General features: G+C 51.3%; 6 protein-coding genes across 6 annotated transcripts; 1 reads left to right on the top strand and 5 right to left on the bottom strand.

Annotated features, from left to right (window-relative positions):
- Window positions 1–163: 163 nt before the first annotated feature.
- On the bottom strand, window positions 164–1,145 carry N7537_000370 (DNA-directed RNA polymerase core subunit RPB5; the record flags this gene model as incomplete). Its single annotated transcript, XM_056891428.1, has 3 exons — window positions 982–1,145; window positions 812–894; window positions 164–689 (listed from the first exon to the last, which is right to left on the bottom strand). Exons 1-3 carry the CDS (start codon window positions 1,075–1,077, stop codon window positions 164–166), a joined length of 705 nt encoding a protein of 234 aa, XP_056756423.1. The 5' UTR covers window positions 1,078–1,145.
- Window positions 1,146–1,284: 139 nt separating this feature from the next.
- bfr1 (putative nuclear segregation protein (Bfr1)) lies at window positions 1,285–3,076 on the top strand (the record flags this gene model as incomplete). Its single annotated transcript, XM_056891427.1, has 3 exons — window positions 1,285–1,492; window positions 1,631–2,800; window positions 2,858–3,076. The coding sequence occupies exons 1-3, from the start codon at window positions 1,382–1,384 to the stop codon at window positions 3,074–3,076; spliced, it is 1,500 nt and encodes a 499-aa protein (XP_056756422.1). The 5' UTR covers window positions 1,285–1,381.
- Window positions 3,077–3,354: 278 nt separating this feature from the next.
- On the bottom strand, window positions 3,355–3,999 carry N7537_000368 (uncharacterized protein; the record flags this gene model as incomplete). Its single annotated transcript, XM_056891426.1, has 1 exon — window positions 3,355–3,999. The coding sequence occupies one exon, from the start codon at window positions 3,997–3,999 to the stop codon at window positions 3,355–3,357; it is 645 nt and encodes a 214-aa protein (XP_056756421.1).
- A 472-nt stretch (window positions 4,000–4,471) lies between these two features.
- On the bottom strand, window positions 4,472–7,844 carry N7537_000367 (glycoside hydrolase family 35 protein; the record flags this gene model as incomplete). The annotated part of the gene is made up of 7 exons (XM_056891425.1): window positions 4,472–5,793; window positions 5,848–6,520; window positions 6,573–6,707; window positions 6,760–7,141; window positions 7,203–7,505; window positions 7,570–7,646; window positions 7,710–7,844. 7 exons carry the CDS (start codon window positions 7,842–7,844, stop codon window positions 4,472–4,474), a joined length of 3,027 nt encoding a protein of 1,008 aa, XP_056756420.1.
- A 1,076-nt stretch (window positions 7,845–8,920) lies between these two features.
- On the bottom strand, window positions 8,921–11,752 carry N7537_000366 (tRNA (cytosine-C5-)-methyltransferase; the record flags this gene model as incomplete). Its single annotated transcript, XM_056891424.1, has 4 exons — window positions 8,921–9,206; window positions 9,280–11,382; window positions 11,471–11,661; window positions 11,729–11,752. 4 exons carry the CDS (start codon window positions 11,750–11,752, stop codon window positions 8,921–8,923), a joined length of 2,604 nt encoding a protein of 867 aa, XP_056756419.1.
- An 82-nt stretch (window positions 11,753–11,834) lies between these two features.
- Window positions 11,835–12,761, bottom strand: N7537_000365 (2EXR domain-containing protein; the record flags this gene model as incomplete). Its single annotated transcript, XM_056891423.1, has 1 exon — window positions 11,835–12,761. The coding sequence occupies one exon, from the start codon at window positions 12,759–12,761 to the stop codon at window positions 11,835–11,837; it is 927 nt and encodes a 308-aa protein (XP_056756418.1).
- Between the last annotated feature and the right edge of the window lie 605 nt (window positions 12,762–13,366).

Here is a 13,366-nt window from a genome sequence, read left to right as displayed (position 1 = left end):
GATTCGAATGTGCGAGGTTGAGGTTCACAGGAACCGGGGTTTGATTCTTTGGATTTGCAAACCCCCAAATGAAAGAAGAAAAAGAAGAGAAAGATCTAGCGTCCATTTTGAAGAGTCGCATATTAATCTTCCTGTTCCATTTCCAGCAACCTTGTTTTGCGGCTTAAATAACCCAGCGGTAACTGGCATAGCGACCTGCAGTCTCAGACTTGCGGATAATCTTAACAACCTGACCACGGCGCAAACCAAGGTAGCGGGCGACAGGGTCGGAGATCTGTATACGGGGCAGCTGGGACTCTTTCAGACGATAGCGCTCGAGGAGCTTGCCCTTCTCCTCAGGGCTAAGCAGGACGTGCTTGGGGACCAGCTCGTGGCGGGTGATGTTGACGAGCAGGTCTTGTTCCTGGAAGTGCTCGCAGATGCGGCCGGGGACGCCGGAGAGCAGGCGCACAGCAGATGGCGAGATAGGTGTCTGCGTGATGAAGATGCCGGTGTGGAAGTTGTTCTCATCGACAAGGTGGTTGAAGGCGCGCACTTGCTTGGTTCCGACACCTGAGGAGTCGGGGCAGAAATCGACATAGATTGTGCCGCAGTCTGGCTGGGGGTTGGGGTTTGCTTTGCTGGGCAGTGCCGTGTACTTCAACTTCATGGTGTCGGTGGGGCGGGCTTGGATTTTCATCTTGGTGCGACTGTTGTTACGGAACAGTTTGTTAGTGATGTGTGCTATTTCAATGAGTTGTGTCCGCATTTCTCAGTTCAAGTTTTCACTATCTCAAGACAATAGAACGGTGGGCGCAAGGGTTTCGCGTACTCAGGGTAGCCCAGAGGGTCAGCATATTTTGCGCGGAAGTCTTCTAGCGGGAGTACCAGCTCGTTGTCAGACACTTCGTAGCCCTGGTGTGTCGCAGATGGTTAGCCTCGGGTAAACGGGTATTATGAGAGAGAGACTGAGAAGTCAGGGACTCGATTTGAAGTGCTTACCCGGTCAGCGAGCAGTTCATAGACTGTCCTAAAGGTGCGCCAGAGCCGAGTCATCTCGCGCTCGGCCTCCATGGAGTGTGCCGAATCCCCATCCATGATGGAGTGAGTAGTCAATGACTAGGATAGAAAAGGAAATAAGAGGTTATCTCGTCAAGAGACTCTAAAAAAACGGGTAGAAAGAAGCTCCGGTGGAGAGATAAAGGTGAAGTCGAAAAATCGGCGGGAACTTTCTGCCATCGACGCTTAAGCGGAGAAACCGACCGAACCATTTTAATTATTCCAAGTTTCCCCTTTTCGGTTTCGCTTTGGTCTCGTTGGTCTATTTAATCCCTTCAGGATCCTCCGAAGGCAATTCGTCTCTTCCTTCTCTCTGTCTCTCTTTTACATTCAATTCGTCGCAATGGCTGCCACTGATGCCGAGCGGGTTAAGCCCACCAAGCCCGATGAGGCCGCCTACAAGACCAGTCTCGCTGAGGCCGAGAAGGAGCACACTGCTGCTCAGGAGAAATTGGTATGGATGCATTTTTTTGGAATTGTTTCACTGAGCTCTCATCCGACTTGGGTCGCGGGGATGATCCCCGACCCACTCTGATTGTTGATATTTACTTGCATACCATGTCCTCAGGCCAATGACTGATATGCGCAACAGAACCAAATTAAGGCCAAGTTGGACAACGCCAAGCCTAGCAACCAGGATTCGCCCACCGTTAAGAAGCAGCAGGAGCTGCGCGCCGAACTCTCATCTATCCGCCAGAAGCAGTCCGGCTTCAAGTCCAGTCGGTCCTCCACTCAGGAGAAGATCAACGCCTTGGACGCCAACCTCAAGGCCCGCATTACCGAACAGAACAACTCCCGCGGACGTCTGTCATTCAAGAGCGTCGAGGAGATTGACAAGGAGATCGCCCGTCTCGAGAAGCAGGTCGACACTGGTACCCTCCGCCTGGTGGATGAACGCAAGGCTCTCACCGAGGTTTCCAACCTGCGCAAGCAGCGCAAGAGCTTCGCTGGTCTGGATGAGGCACAGAAGGGCATCAACGACATCAAGACACAGATCTCCGAATTGCGCAAGACCCTCGACAACCCCGAAGCCAAGGCCCTGAGCGACAAATACGCCGAGATCCAGAAGGAGCTCGATGCCATCAAGGCCGAGCAGGATGGTGTCTTCAAGAACCTGAACGCTTTGCGCGATGAGCGCACCAAGCTGCGCAACGAGCAGCAGGAAAAGTACACTGCTATCCGCACTATTAAGGATACCTACTTCAAGGCCCGTCGCGCCTACAAGGAGTACGAGGATGAGGCCTGGCGTGTGCGCCGCGAGCGCCAGAAGGCTGAGCACGAGGCCTTCGCGCGCGAGAAGCGCAAGAAGATCGCCGATAAGAAGCTCGAGGAGGCCTCGCAGCTTGCCTACGCCGACGAGATCCTGACCGCACAAGGTTTGATCCGCCACTTTGACCCCGCTTACGACTTCTCCTCTCTCGGTCTGGACGAGAAGAAGGACGAGGGCAGCAACTTCCGTGCCGGAGTTGGGCGCACTGTTGAAGCCACCGAGATCAAGGGAATGAAGGTTGTGAGCAAGAAGGACGATGAGGACTACTTCGTCGGTTCCGGTGGCAAGAAGGGCAAGAAGGGCGGCAAGAAGGGTGGTGCCGCCGCCAGCGTTGAGAGTACCAAGTTCAACATGAACGTTGGTATCATTGAGGACTTCGCCAAGGTCAAGATCGACCCCCCTATGAACCAGTCGGATGTCCCCGCCTCTGTGGAGAAGTTGGCTGCCAAGATCACCGAGTGGAAGAAGAACCAGGCCAGCAAGACGGAAGAGGTGAGTTTTATTCTTTCCAACGTTGTCGGTTGTGATCAGTTGCTAATTACCCCACAGAACATTAAGAAGGCTCAGGAAGAGATTACCCGCCTCGAAGAGGAGGAGACCAAGGCCGCCAGCGCCCCTCAGACTAACGGCCGGGCCACCGACGCTGCCAAGAAGCCCGCCCAAGAGAACGGTGCTCCATCAGCCGAGGCTGAGCAGGCTCAGGAGCAGGATGCCGTGGCCGACGTTGAGGATGAGCTCAAGAAGGCCTCGATTGAGGAGAAGGCATAGATTCGAGAAAGTTTTCCGTATATGCTCAATGCGTCAACTTATACATCAAGTCTAGCGTTTGTCTAGCATTCTCTCTGCGTTTTTTTTGTGTTTTTTTTTGTTGTTTGGCTCTTGCATATGCATTATCTCTAAGATTTATAAAAGCATTCAAGCATTCTCATCCATCATTACAAGATGTAAACTAGCATCATCAATCAATAAAGAATAAATCATAATACATAACACATAAAAAGGGTATCGCTTCCCAACCTCCAAAAAAACAAACATCAACCCCCAAATCACCGATGACTACTATAATCACTTCCCCCACCATAAGCCATGGGATCAACATGCCTAACCCCACCCCGTCTAGACCTCCTCGGCGGACGCGGCGAAACATCAGAAGGCACACTCGACTCCTCCTCCTCAACCTCAATAACATCCTCATCCCCAGTAGTCGAAGTAGCCAGCGACTCCTCAACAACGACACGATCATGTCTCGACGACGGCCGACGCCGATAACTATCACGGAAACTCTCCCTTTCCTCCGCGACCTCGATGACGTCGCGTCGTCGCCGTCCGGCAGATGATCCGCGTCGACTGCGCACATCCACGATCTCTTCTTCGTCCATTGACATCGACATCGAGATCGAGGAGGAGGTTGGCGCTGCTGCGCCGCCTCGCGCGACGCCGCCTGGGTTAACCGCCAGGAAAAGTACGTACATTAACAGGACGAAGCCTGCTACGCTGCCCAGTACGATTCCCACTACTGTGCCTGCGGCGGGGCTTGAGTGGAGGCGGCCGTAGGTTGAAGGGATTGAGATTGTTGTGTAGCGTTTTTGGAGGGAGGTGTCCGTGTGGAGGAGGTTTGGGTTTAGGTCTCTTGCGTTGAGGTTGGGTTTGGTTGGGTCTAGGTCGAGGACTTCGAGGGGATGAGATGACATTGTGTCTGATTATTTCGTTATTTCGTTGTAAGAGTATGTAGATGTAGATATCGAGGTTATTGTGCGAGGATTTGGGTATTTCGATTCCGATTCGAGCGAATGGATGGTTTGAGGTCAGCCTGTGAGCTGATGTGCGCTTGTGGGGTTTGGTCGCATATGCGCTCTCAGAGTGGGTTTTGTTGGAATTATAATGTTGAGATATATTATAGTGATTAAATTGAAAAGCGTAAGGAAATAAGAGAAATACAAGCAAATGTCCAAGCAAATGTCACACCAAAAACAGAAGAGAGGAGGTTGGGGGTGGCTGGGATCTGCGGAGAAGTGGAGATGACCTTGGAAGCCCTACTTTGATACTTCGGGACATTTATATTGGGAACATTATATTCACGACACTACAATACTTTGACTCATTCTCTTTGGATTGTATACTCTGGAGTCTGAACTCTTTAACTATCTACTTTCTATTGAACACCTAATAAGCCCCCTTCCGCTTCGTATACTTCGGCTGCTCTACCGACTCAACCTTCAGCGCCGTCAGAACAGGAGTAGTATGAATCAAGTCCAAACTCTCCAACTTAGCTCCATCCGACTCAAGCACCCACAGACTCAAACCCAAATAGTTGGTACCCTGGTAGTTGAGAATACCCTCTGGAACAGGGAAGCTCGTCTGGGGACCAATATTGTTCACATACTTGGCGTATTGGTACCCATTGACATAGAGCTGGACACGGTAAGCGGCTGACGACGTGGTGTTCCCGAAGTTAAAGTACAAAGGAACATCCCAGCCCTTCTCGATATTCAGATCAAAGCTTGCAGTGTAGAAGTTGATTCCAGGCGCCGACAGGCCATCGAAGGGACTGGCAGATTTCCAGTTCTGGGTCGGTGTCTGGGGCTGGTGGAAGCCCTCGCGCTCAGCGTAGAGACCACCCTCATTGAGCGGGCCGCGCACTTTGTCTAGGTAATCCTCGCCGCCTAGGTTGCCGGTCAATTTCCAGGTGATGTCACTCGCGGATCGGCTGGACAGCTCGTAGTTGAGGATACCGCGGGGGTTCTTCATCTCCTCTTCGCCGACGATCCAGTTTTCGTCCAGACCCATGTTGTCCACGACTACGGTGAACACGTATGGTTTGCCCTTCTTCAAGGCTGGGAGTGTGTAGGTTCCGTTGTGGTCGGCGTCGATGGATATTCCACCCCATGAGCCTATGTGGTTCTCGTTCAGCCATACGGAGCTGCCAAATGCACTGCCACCTTGAGTCTGTACGAAGAAAGACTTCTCATTGCCGGTTGCAACGAAGTGGCCCCGGAAGAGGAGGGTTCCGGTGTGGAAGCCGTAGTCAGAGGAGAAAAGCGAGGTTGGGGTCTTGAGTTTATGGACGCTGTTTTGGGTGGGTTTATCTGCGGAAACCCATGCGGAATCATCGTACGAGTTTTGGATCTCGGGTAGAGTGTCAATAGACTTCCACTTCAGATCCTTCAGAGTAGGAAGCCCGATTTTTGGGGCTGTGTAAGAAACGCTGCTTGACCAGATTCCGTTCTTGTCAACCTTGACCTGTGCTTTATTACCGTTGATTACTAGGTTCTTGGCCTTGGACGGGGCGCCAATCACTTCAATCGGGGTTGTGGCGTTGAAATCAGCAGTGAGGTGAAGGTCACTGCCCTGCACATAAGCAGTCCGGACAAGGTATCCGGCCTTGACGATGAGAGATGAGGTGATGACCTTTTGGGAACTATAGCCAGGGCTTGTTCCCTTGGTTGGGAGCTGAGGAACCCAGTAGTTGTAGGCAGAGTTCCGATCTAGTAGTTGAGTCAGTTGCGATGAACCAGGACGGTGTTTGAGGAAGCACTTACCCAGAAGAACAATCTGCAGATCACCCAGTTGCACGATACGGCGAGTGGTGGAGACATCCCAGCCGATAACAACCGCCTTGTCCACCTGCTTGGTGGTGATGCTCGACGAGGACCCTTCAACAACTGACGCCTTCAACTTAGAAGAGACAGCCAACTCGTGGTGCTCGCCAGGGCCACCGTACAACACAAGGATCTTGGATTTACCAGATTTCGTCCAGGTAAACACCTCAGCGGAGGAGTAGAGGATGTTGGTGCCGGACACATCATAATCAACGACATGAATCTTAGAATCACGGCCGCTGAGAGTAAGGCTTCCGCCAAGCTGGGGAATAGTGACTTCACCGGCGCTAGTAGGAACCTTGAGCTTATAGTCGACGGATGCTTGACTCGAGTAGTCGGAGTGTCGGACGACGAAGAAGGAAGAAGTCGTGTTATCACCTCCGAGCAGGGGAGTTACAGCCAGATCAGACGAGGTGGTGTACTTGGAAGTGGTCAATGTTCCTGGTGTTGATATAAGGTAGGCCGGTGACACTTTGGCAAAGTTGCCAATCAACTTCAGCTCGCTGTACTTCTCGCGGGTGATGTTGCGAGATTCAGTGATCGGGGAACCATAATCATAGGATGTGTATCCACCGGGGTGGCCCAGGTTGCCCCAATTGGTACCACCAAATATCTACCAATGTTCGATTAGCATTGGTGATTATGACAGGGAAGCTGGAACATACCATGTACAGGTTGAGGAATGCAACCCGGAAGCTAAGATTGTTCTTATAGAACACTCTCTCGAACTCATGGTTCAGAAGGGCAGCACACTTTGTGAACCCAACACCTCCCCAGGGATCAAAGGCACCGCCTTGGAACTATACTCCAGTTAAATCGATAATACACCCGGGAGATATCCATGTATCTTACCTCAATTAGCGAGTATGGGGTTGAGGGACTCTGTTTCATGTGTGTGGTGTAGAAATTAGTAGGCAGATTACCCGCTGGCCAGGTAGCAGGGTTTGCGCAGTCAAAGCCGAGAGGGTAGCTATCATGGCCGTAGATATCCACAGCCCCCTCGCCGGTTCCAGGAGCATTGTGGCCGCCAGGCGAGGCGTCATTGCTAATAAGAGGCACGACAATTCCAGCCTTGCGAGCCTGTTCCTCCACGTATTGCATATAAGCTCCGTCTGGGAAATCGTTGTATCCACAACACGCGCCACTGTATTCGTTCTCGGGTTGGTAAAGGATGATAGGTCCTCCATTGGTGATTTGACCCTTGGCCATGGTTGCGGCAACATTGGCAATGTAGCTGGTTAACGATGTCAGCACTCACAGTTCTTCCAATCCTGCATTTTGGGAGGGTCACATACTTGTCCGTTGCCTTCAGGTAGGCCTCATCACTAGTTCGCAGAGTTCCATTCACGCGCTGAAGCCATCCTGGGAAACCACCACCCGATGCTTCAGCATTGATGTAAGGACCAGGGCGGGCCAGAAGATAGATGCCAGCCTCTTTGGCGGCATCGAAGAATGGCTCCAGGGCGAAGACTCCCTCGGCAGTATACTCCCCCGGCTTACCTTCCAGCAGAGCCCAGTCGATATAGAAAGAAACGCAATTGAATCCTAGAGCCTTGACTTTTTGGAGTACATCAATCCACAAAGATGGAACAGGCAAACTGCAGGGGTCCTGATCAGCGCGATCCTTTCTCGAAAAGAGCTAATGTATGCTTTTTAACTTACCGGTATGGGTGAATTTCACCACTAAAGAGCATGAGCCTCTCACCATTGACAAAGAGAGACTTTTCATCCCAAGTGACCTATACAATGAAGGTACTTGTCAACACAAAGCATCCAAATCCAAGAACCCAACCCCAACATACATATTTCTGGAGTAAACCCCGCTTAACAGGATCTGGGTGCTCCGTGAAAGTAAAGCCATTCACCGAATGGCTAATAGCAGCGCCAGCAGCCTGGGCCGCCAGACAGGCAAAGGCCCAAGAGGACGAGAACTTCATAGCTGTCTCGACAGTTCACACAGGGGTGAAGTGGGGTGCTAAGGGGGGAGGAAGAAGCACTTGGATTCAAGTCCAATTTCCTTGCAATGCAGGGATTGTGCCATTCATATAGTGCACAGAGACTCGGCACATCATTGACACTAATCAATGCAACATGCAATTGCTATCATACTGTGGCAATGACCCTCTTTCCATGCCTTTCGTCATTTCTCTCGGATTGAGGGGTGCCCCGGATGCTCCGCATTGCTCATGCGGAAGGGGTCTAGGATCTACTACGGCGTGGATTTGCGGCCATATTGAGGGGTTGGGGGACATTGTTGAAGTGGAAGAGCGGTCTTCTAATTTAAACAGAGGTCTTCTGGTTAAAATTAAATCAGATAGTGTTCCTAGGACTTTAACTATAAATGGCAACCTGTTCTATACTATAAGAGGCACATCCTACAGATTCCAGACAACCCAAAAATTTAAGGCATAAAATATGGGCAATATGAATATATTCCACGGATATTCGGCCACAACAACCCGGTTGTCATTATGGCCGCAAGCCCTTACTGTCCGTCCACCCCGTACCTCCACATGGTAACCGGACCGAAGATCCCCAGCTTTCCTTGCGGGGCCTTGGTTTTTTTTTTTTTTCCACATATCAGATGGCGGGAGATTTGTCGATGTCATCTTTTCCTTTCTTGTATGCATAGCCGTTCGTTCTATATCAGCGCGATGTATAAAGCTATACGGAGTATGAGTCCAAAAAGGGAGAGATAATCGTACCACCTTACCAAGGTCAATAGCAACAACTATGTCAGACCAAGAGTTAATGGTACCATTTCTAATCAACTTGGAATTGAAACTAAGCAATTCTCCTGCGGGGAAGATGTGGAGGTCCTGAATTTATCCGATACATATGTTGTAATATCAAAATACATACGGAGTACTACCGATGTTTCTCCGTTGCAGATCACTGGAAATTACCGAGTACAAAGGATGGACCTAAACAAAGGTACGAAATTCATGATATTGGCTTTTTGATACAGCATAGATATCTCCATAATAGGAGCATGTAAAAACAGAACCGTTTATTACACGGTGGTGTTGAAGCGATCCTCCTCATCGCCATCCTTGGTGTATGTCTCACGATCATCCACGTCGTCCTGCGCTTCCTGTCCAACCTCGGCATTCTCCTCCTTCAGTGCAATGTCCTCAGCCTCAGCGGTCGGCTCGGTCTTGTCACTTTGCTTCTGTGTGGTGTTGATCAGAGGGGTAGAGTCGTTGAAAACACGCAACAACATGGCACGGCGCTCTTCCTTGGGAAGCATGAGGTTCAAAGAATGGAGGGATCGCCACAAGGGCAGAACCATAGCCTCACTGTAGATTATGTTAGTAAGATGCAAGTATCACTCGAAGGGATATATATGAAAAGGGGGAGAGGGGGACTTACGGAAGACCATCTTCTTCGCCGGTCGCTTGGACGCGAAGAATACTGCATCCCATGGGGATATCCTTCACTTGCTCGCCAATCTCGCCCAGAGCCTTCCAGCCATCGTCATTGACCTTGGGGAACATCTCCACAAGGAGACGACGGAGAGTCTCCCGCTTGGTCAGGATGACGGACCGTTCAGGGCCCAACCAAGGCTCGACGATCTTCAGGCCGTCGGTTTGGACACGCCATCTGCAGACGTTCTCACGCTGTGCGTCCTGTTTAACGAACATCTTAACACCGCAGTGGACGAACTTCAAGCCCTGGCCTTCATTGCAGGTGAGAATATCACGTCCCAGGGCACTGGTGTAGTAAACTGTGCGGGTCGGGAGACCTTCGGCATTGCGGACCATGAAGCGGTCACGGGGGAATCGTTCGGACAGCTTGTAGAATTCATAGATGGGAAGAAGCTCCTCGTGGTTAGGATCAAGGTACTTGAACGGCTCCTCTTGACGGGGACCTCTCTTCTTGAAAGGCTGTGTGGTAGCCGCAGAGGTGGCAGGTGTGCTGTCACTAGGCGTGTCAATGCCGGTTCCCACTGCAGGCGCAGGGGTGTGGACGGGACGGTCACCGACAAGGACCTCGCTACCATCGTGGAGCTTAGTCCTCTTGGCAGGAAGTTCATCTTCGAGGTCATCTGCATCCCGCTTCATGGGAGAGGCAGGGGTAGATGCATCAAGAGTAGCAGAGTACGGAAGTTGGTGGGCAGCCTCGGCAACAGAAGCGTTCTTTGCCAGTTCCTCCTGGGCCTCTTGGCCGGGAGTGACCAATTCATCCAGCGACTCGAGCTTCTCCAGGGGCTTTCCATCTACCTCGTTCTTCTTAGAATCAAGCTCCGCGGCGAGAGCTGCTACGGAAGCCTTGGGGATAACGTTGCTGCTCTCCGGCTTGGCCTTGATTTCGGAGATCTTCTCAAGAACGGTGATGAAGAAACCACCAGTGTCTTGCTGGTGAGGGTAGACACGCATGCATCGGTCAAGCGGCAGGTTGGCAGCCTCGCCTGTCGGAGCGAACATGCCCTCTGCAAGTCTGGCAAGACCATTGATGCCCTCCTGATCTCGGTGGTCCTCAATCTCCTGCCAGTTGTTCCACATGCGGCCCTCTCGGTCCATCACCTTCCAGTTGTGCAGACCAGGAGATCTCTTGAGGCCGGGCAACTCCTGGCTGCAATCGATGATTTTAACGTTGGCAGCGCCACCGCAGCGTTCAATTGCAGAGGCAACAACAGCCTCGTTCTCCACAGGGTTCAGACTGCAGGTTGAGTAGACGACACGTCCGCCGACCTTCAGCATTTGCAGGGCGCGAACCAGGATCCGAGACTGCGTGCTGTGAAGTCCCAAAGCATTGCCAGGGGTCCAGTCCTTCCAGACACCGACATTCTTGCGTGCGGTACCATCACCAGAGCAAGGAACATCTGCCAGAATGCGGTCAAACTTCAAGTATCTGTTTCTGGGCTTGCTGCCATCGGTAGTGGGCAGGGGAGGCAGCTTGATGGAAGGGAACATTGTGGCATCGTGGTTGGTAACGATCAGGTTGGGTGAGCTCAGACGCTTCATCTGGTGAATAAGCATGTGAGCGCGCTTGTAATCGCTGTCGTTGGCAATTAGCAGGCCGGTGCTTCGGCCGTCGTCGTTCAGTCCTTCGGGGCCGAGAGGTTCGGATCCAGCAGTGCCGCTCTTGATCTGTTCAGTGACTTGCGCAATGGAATCTTCCTCGCCTGCGTGAAGCAGCTCCATGAGCTGCGCGGACTTGCTGCCCGGCGCAGCGCACATATCCAACACAGTCATTCCAGGTCTAGCGTCGATGAGGAGAGGAGGGATCATGCTGACAACCTCCTGGCGAGAGATGTTTCCGACGTCGGTCTCGGCGACAAGGAACTTCTGGAACTGGGAAAAAGGCGCAAATCGACGGATGACATTCTTAGGAGTGGTCATGGACCAAGCGAGCTGATCGGGGTACCACGAAACTGGGCGCGGGGGCTCGACGAATTCGTCCTCATATTTGATAGAAGTGATTTCGGGGATGTGGTGGTCCTTAAGACGTTGCTGAACAGCCAGCGCATGTCTAATAAAAGGCACACAAACAGTCAATATCACTTCAAACCTCCCAAGGCGCGAATCGCAAAAAAAAAAAAGGTGCAGTTGTGGCTTACCCTCTAGAACCGGTGAAGCGGAAGCTGTTGGGGAGATCCTTGCGCATAGTAGCCCAAAAAACCTCCTTTTCCTCCTCCGGAAGGAACTCGGGTTCATTGTAGTAGCGTTCGAACTTCTCGTTCTCTCTGGTGAGATCTTGCCATTGAGAGCGTGTACGGCCTGCGCCGCCGCCGCCGCCGCCTCTACCACCCTGCAAGAAAGGAGACACGGTCAGTACAACAAACACCATATATAGCACGTATGGAAGATAAAATTACCTTTTTGCCGCCACGTTTTCCCATTGTTATGATGTGGTAAGAATTATAGGAAAGTGTACTCAAACAAAATTGTCTTCAAAAAATCTCCCTATCAGATGCGGGATGGTTATGTAATCACCGGATCGACCACCGCAGGTGGGCAGAGTCGAAACATGATCCTCAATTCCAGAGTGGGCATATCAACAAGATATTGTTTGGTGTTGGGTTCGTGTCTTTTGAATGGGTACCGACGAAGTCCTTGAGTTATAGCCTGCGGTCCTGGGGTTGGGAACGGTGGATTGGTCCATTTGAAATCGATGTAGTCCGCTGACATCTCCGCGAGCCACCTGTCGACTCGAAAAGAGAACCTTCTGGTGTCGATTGTGTCGAAGAACTTGACCGAAGATACCTCTTGTTCTGTGTTCATCCAGAGCTGTCTGAATCGCTCGATGGCTGCCTTGTCAGACGGGTCGATTAACTGTGCTGGCTCGTCACCGTTGCCAAAGAGGCCCAGCTCCCGAGCTTGCTCGTTGGTAGCCCGGATGCAGACGGTGTGCAGGGAGATAATGCATGTATTCAGTGCGCAAAGTACTTCCCACACCAGTGACTTTGGGATATCCGGCCTACGACGGAACCGCAAAAAAGGGTGGACGACGTCCGCACTGATAGAGACCTTTTTGCATAGAATCGGAACTTTTATCAAGTCGAGCAGGTCATCCTCCAGTCTGTGTCTTTGTGAATCTGTGTCAATCTCAGGCGCATTGACGTGAATAATATCGGTAGACTTCCACCACCATCGAGCGTCTGTCAAGCAATCCGGCGCGACGGAAACACCTGTGGGGAGCTTGAGTTTGGCCAAAGCAATTTGGCGGGATTCCCAACAGACATGAGCAGTGACTGGATACTTCCTGTTAAGGATCCATGCTTGTCTGAGGTCTTCCTCTGGTAAGATATCTGGGTCGCACGGTTCTCCAATCTCAACGACTCGCCCTGGAATGGCAAACTCCCAGATCAGCTGGCGCAACTCGGCTGGCAGGGTGGAGAATCGCTCCATTATGGGAGAAGCTTAGCCACTAAAGCGTTCATATCAGTTAGAAGAAATCAGGACAGAGAACCATTGGTACAAATATCACTAAATGAACACATCGAGGCTACATACAAGAATTAAAGAATTGAAGCGAATCCGACGAGATGTCAATCGTCGAAGTAAAGCACCTAGATGAGTACTTGAGAGTTTGAAGTTTCAATCAGGCTGGCAGAGCAAGCGAGAGGTAAACGATGGATTCGAAGAACTGAGGTGGAGGAAACAAGAGGACTCGGGTTTTTATGTGTAGGAAAGCACAAGCAGTTAGCTGTGGAAGGTGCCGATGAGGATGAAGCACACTAGGCGATAGAGGAAAGTACGACAGCGACAGCGACAGCGATACGCCGGGAAAGAACAATTTCGCAGTGCACTGGAAGATATAGAACAAACAAAGGAAATAATTGGTATGTTTGCTGCAAAGGCAGCAAACTATATAGTCTACTATGGCAAACCATTAATTGCTATTTCACACACGAATTTGGGATCTAACAGCCCAAGGCAATGATTGATAGTACATTCAAATCAAAGCCGCCAAACCCCCAGTTTTCCTGGAGCATTCAGCAGCTATCTTCACA

The sequence above is a fragment of the Penicillium hordei genome (assembly GCF_028827395.1).
Source record: "Penicillium hordei strain IBT 12815 chromosome Unknown utg000001l_segment0_segment0, whole genome shotgun sequence".
Lineage (NCBI taxonomy): Eukaryota > Fungi > Ascomycota > Eurotiomycetes > Eurotiales > Aspergillaceae > Penicillium > Penicillium hordei.
This window is presented reverse-complemented; position numbering and strand designations above follow the sequence as displayed.